The sequence below is a fragment of the Phalaenopsis equestris genome, unplaced genomic scaffold (genome assembly GCF_001263595.1).
Source record: "Phalaenopsis equestris unplaced genomic scaffold, ASM126359v1 Scaffold215311, whole genome shotgun sequence".
NCBI classification, from domain to species: Eukaryota; Viridiplantae; Streptophyta; class Magnoliopsida; order Asparagales; family Orchidaceae; genus Phalaenopsis; species Phalaenopsis equestris.
The window spans coordinates 1-5780 of NW_018234020.1; the positions used below are offsets into that span (position 1 = coordinate 1).

Consider the following 5780-nt stretch of genomic DNA (forward strand, 5'->3'; position numbering starts at 1 on the left):
TGCACACTAATTATATGCATAACCCCACTTAATTACTTTTATTTTCTTTTTAAAAAGATTTACATACATACCACTTAATTCTCATGTATTGACATTTCTAACAACTAAATTATAATTTTTATAAATGTGCCACTTCATCTATGCATGAAAATTTTGTTTTTTATTTAAAAAAAATAAAATAGTGGTATTTTCGATGTGAAATGAAAACTTTTAGTGGTATAAATGCTAAAATTAAAGCTTAGGTGTTATATATATAAATAAATAGAAATTGGGTGGTATGTATGTAAATGCCATTTTTTTGATATTTTTTAGTGGAGAGAAATTGGAAGTGGGCTTGCATCATATTGCACGCCTAATTGCGACTTCATCTGAAATCTTGGCCGTCTATTGATGCTAATCAGTAAGATTATGTATTTGAACGGCTGTGATTGGAACTGTTAGGATCACAGCATGATCTGTATGAATGAAGTTGATAATTTAATATACCCCATTTAGTTTTTTTTATTATTTGAGCCGCTTTATCCAATTAAATCCTTTATTGTATTTCCTAAATTAAACAAAATATGTATGTAATTGTGTCAACTAATTTAGTTGATTAAAATTTTGAAAATTAATGAAAAATTTTCACTAATCAATATTAAAAAAAGGAAAATTCATATATTTTCTATAATTTACATATCAACACCTAAATTTTAATTCTTATATTTATACCACTAGAACAATATCAAATACAGCTTTTTCATGCTAAGGTAAGGTGGCATGTATGTAAAAATTGATGTTTGAGTGTTAGATGTGTAAACACATATGATTTCTATGGTATGTATGTAAATATTCCTTTAATTCATTTTGATAAGGTTATCATTTTATTGCTTTGTTGGAGCATGATTGTAAAAAGCCATGAGTTGAAGATGATTATGTTACTTGCACGCAACATAATAAATTATTTTTTAAAATAAAATTTGTGCTTGTGCTATCAAATCATAAAATTCTTATTTAATTTATAGGATAGAGTCAATAGCAAGTGTGAATGATTGTCGTTCTTAAGCTAATCCATACAATAATTAAGGGTTATTTGCTCTTTAAATTATCAAAATTTAATCAACTCCAAATTATAATCATAAATGTATGATATATTTAAATAATTTTCCTATGAATAATAATATGTGTTATCCGAATGCCCTTGATTGGTTCGAGCGGCTGCAAGCAATGCATGTGTCGCCAATCGGGATGAATAAAGACATCCCAAGGAAAGGACTAGGCTAAGGCATCAATAAGAGACCAGCCAACTCAGAAGATGGATGGATCAAAACAAGGATATCAATCGGTCGATTGACCCAAAGGATGGACGAACCAGAACGTTGGATAACGTCAGAGTAGCTGAACATAAGAAGGTGACCTGAAAACCAACCAAGTCACGAGCCAGTCAACTTAGATATCACTGAACAACTACCAACTGCATCACTAGAAGTCGATAAGGATTCGTCCAATTAGAAATCAATAAGGGTGTAAATATCATTTCAAAATCAGTCAGCACGGCAACACTGAACAACTACCAACTGCATCACTAGAAGTCGATAAGGATTCGTCCAATTAGAAATCAATAAGGGTGTAAATATCATTTTAAATTTTCTGTTTTCTTATTTTTTTAAAAAATTAATGCACTTTTCTTTAGAAAAAAAAAAGATTGAAAACTAATTATTAAATTGGAAAATATGTAATTAATAACTTTGCAGCCTTCGCCGGTTAGATCTAAAAAGCTGCGGCACAATTTTGATCCAAAAAGATAATTTAAAAAAATTTTAAAAAAATAATATGAAAGATGAAGATAGAATCAAGAAGAAACAGACAATAAATTCAATCTCTAAATCTATTTTTCCACATTCTTCCAAAGTTTGTGATGTGTTCTCATAAATTTATTTTTATTTATTTTTAATTACTCACTTGCTGCCAATTCAAGAAAATTTTGGATGGTATAGATGTAAAAGAAAAATTTACTAAATTATTTAATTATATAGAGAAATTTCTAATTCAAGGGTAGGAAGTTGCCCACTCTGAATATAGCCTAATTCTTATATTTAATTATCTAATCCCTAAATTTTACTTTTTACATCCATACCATCCAAAATTTTCATCTCATAATTTTTTTTTTACTTTTAAAAACTAAAATAAGTATTTCCATGCATAAATAAGGTGGCATAAATTTAAAAATTGAAGTTTAGGTGTTAGATATATAACTGGATATGAATTGAGTGGTATGTTAGGGTGTAACCGAGCTCGTGCTCAGCTTGTAAAAAAATGTCATTGTTCTTGTTTGTTTTGTTTATATTTCAAACACAAAAGGTGTGTTCGTGTTGGCTCGTCGCAAACAAAAGCTCATTTTGACAACCCTAATCACGCATCCGTAGGATGTTAAGGGTTGGGGCAACATTTAATTTTTATTGTTTATATTAACACATTATTTAAATAAAATGTAATATATTTTTATTTTATTTTTTATTTGATTATTTTAATTGACTATAAATCTTTATAGCCTTGTAGTCAAATTGTTTTTTTTAAATAAATACTACTTATGGATATATATATATATATATATATATATTAGTTCAAGCCAAAACCATCTGATTTTTTTTTTCTATTCGACTCGTTTATATTGAGCAAAAAAAATGTGTTTGTATTCAGCTCGTAACTTACCGAATAAATCGAATACGAGCTTCTTAAAAAATTGGACATGAGTTATTCATGAACAACGAGCCGTTATAACAGCCCAGTGGTATGTATGCAATTTAAATAATGATTTTTTTCTGATAAAAAAAAACAATTTAAATACATATCACTCAGAACATAATTTGAATGTAATTATACATCCAAGATTAAAATTCATTTATTTACTTTTATTATACTATGTAAATATTACCATAATTATTTTATCTTATATATATATATATATAGTATCATTTTGATATTAAGATATTATATAAATAAATCTAAAAATTTAGATATTGGACATTAGAATATCTATATATAAATGTCTAAAAGATTTAAATATATTATAATTTTTATTATTTATCATGAAATCTAAATATTTTGCGTTCGATATAACTTTTGTCCTTATATTAACATCAGGATGTGACATTTTTGGTACTCATCAACGCACTGCTTTATCGGATTAATGGAGAGAAGTTGTGGCGCTGACGTGGCAGAGTGCAGGATTGAACCGTTCGGCCGCCGGCAGTGGGCCCAGTTACATACTACTCAAAATACCCATGTTTATGTTCATTTTACCTTTCTGAAAATATTATTCCTGTAAAAAAATTTTCTTTTTTATCGGTGTCTTCCCGCAGTGCGAGAGAAAGGATTATTCTATGCAGACAATGCACGTTACTAAAATTTTTTTTAAGAAAAATAAAAATGAGACCTACTGACAAACATTTTTTTATAAAAAATATATTTTTATTGGTTCACTGCACGCATTTCTGCATGTGATGGTAAATGTACACAATAATTTTTCCTCTCATGAGCACTGTATAATATGATCATCATTCTCCCAATCACAGACATAACCGGATGTGCACTCAACAACAAAGATATCATACTGTCAAACACATGATACTGTATAATTCACTATTAATCGCATGTTCTGATAATGTACATAAAATTTGTCTAAGATGAAAAGATGTGTTGAAATTATCATATATATATATATATAATACTTTTTTTTAAATTAAGGCATTTACATACATCTAAAATTTGATATTTACATACATACCGTTTGTCTTTTAATATCATATTAAAAATACTATTATTACACTTCTTATAACTGAAATACACCATATTGTTATAAATAGAAATATCTTGTTATAGATATATACAAATAAATAAAATTGTGGTAAGTATGTAAATTTTCCTTTTTAAATTTGACTTGTAATATATATATTTTTTTTCATTTTTAATGAATTGAATTATGTGGTACTTGTGAGTATAGCTCTTATTATTTGTCAAATGCATATTTGCATTGTAATTTTCTAAATCTTCGACAAATTTATTGCAATGTGATATGTTAAATGTTGTTCCCAACATGATCTAAATTATACTACAATTATGTAAATTATAAAATTTCACCCCCTTACACTCTGTGCATAAGATCTCCAAAATGTCACTCTCAATCAAATAAATATTTTCAAGCAACTACATGTATCATCATAATTTGTGGCATTTACATATCACATAATTCTTATGCATTTACATATCTAACACCAAAACATTTATATTTGCAAGCATACCACTCAAAATCTTTAACATCGCATCAAAAATACTACAATCATTATCTTATTTAAAGTGAAAGTGTTACAAATACAAATATCAAATTTCAGATGTTCGATATATAAATACATAAAAATTGTGTGATTATGTATGTAAATTTCCTTAATAATTTCACCTTCATCCCGTCAGAATTGTTGGCTTTCTTAGCATCGTTTTGTGCACAAGATCTTCATGATCTAACACGTACATAAAAAAAATGTGCTGGCACGGTTCTAGAGGAGATCCAACGGAAAATATGATAAATGAGAGCCCACAACCTATCCGATCGGACAAAACCGTCCTCCATTGTAAATCCAAAATATCGCCGCCGAAGAATCTTAAGGATCACGGGCTTTCCTAAGCATCGTTCTGTACATGAGATCTCCGCGATCTAAGACGTGTTGTTCCCAATCTGTTCGAACACCGAAAGGGTTCTCGGCGAGCCATAACTCATCATCATCATCATCCTCCTCATCCTCGTCCATAACAATCTTGCCCTTGCCATACTTTATGAACTGCTCTTTCATTCTAATGGTCACATCTTCAATGTCTGACTGTAAGAAAACCTACAAAGCAAAGATGGATCCTGAAAAGAATATGGAAACGAAAACAAAAAAATAAGGATGGTTTCACATACAATCCACTCCATTTTTATGTATTTACATATCTAACACCTAAACTTTAATTTTTTACATATATATTCTATCTTACCTGCGCATGATACGGAAGATTTGGGTGGCATGAATATAAAAACAAAGTTTAGGTGGTAGATATGTAAAGACATAGGAATGGATGGTATGTATGGAGAGGGAGAGACCTTTGCCTCTGCTGCTAGCAAATCTATGATTGCGTCTACAAGTGCTCTTTGGACCATACTCCACCTATTGACTTTGCGATTGAAATCAGGATTTGGGCACTGAAAAAATAAAATTAAAAGTTATATATTTTTTAGAAATTACATTCAACATTAACTAATATATCTCATCTTTTTTATGGTAAATAAAAAATTATTATTATTATTATATATATATATTTTTTTCGGCAGGATGAGCGCTCGGACCCGGCCCATTGGACACTTTTTCTTTTCGAACCAATAAGTTGCTATTTCGAGCACTAAATTTTCAAGTTTAGTAATGAAATGTAACTTGTTAGAAGACCATCATGTAAGCAACAACATTAAAAGATTGGGGAATTTACATATACACAACATATTTCCTATGTATTTGCATATGTAACAGCTAAATATTAATTTATACAACATTCAAATTTTCAATATCACATCAAATGACATTTTAATGCATATGTTTTGATATGACTGTCACAAAGTGTTAGAAATGTAAATATCTAAGTTTAAAGTTTTAGTGATGCGGGGCTTGGGAACCACACTGAACCGGCCAATTGGTTTAGCAGGGAGTGTCCCGGTCCAACAGGAAGCTAAATCAACCCATTACCACTCGCATAGGGCAGGAAGTACCACCAAA

The 5780-nt window shown here is 29.3% G+C and overlaps 1 protein-coding gene across 1 annotated transcript; it reads right to left on the reverse strand.

Moving 5' to 3' along the window:
• Positions 1-4378: 4378 nt before the first annotated feature.
• LOC110037107 (phosphoglycerate kinase, chloroplastic-like) lies at positions 4379-5215 on the reverse strand (the record flags this gene model as incomplete). Its single annotated transcript, XM_020741688.1, is given in 2 exon segments — positions 4379-4865; positions 5117-5215. Coding segments are annotated over 2 exon segments (327 nt in total), but the record flags the coding sequence as incomplete, so codon positions are not given.
• Positions 5216-5780: the final 565 nt, after the last annotated feature.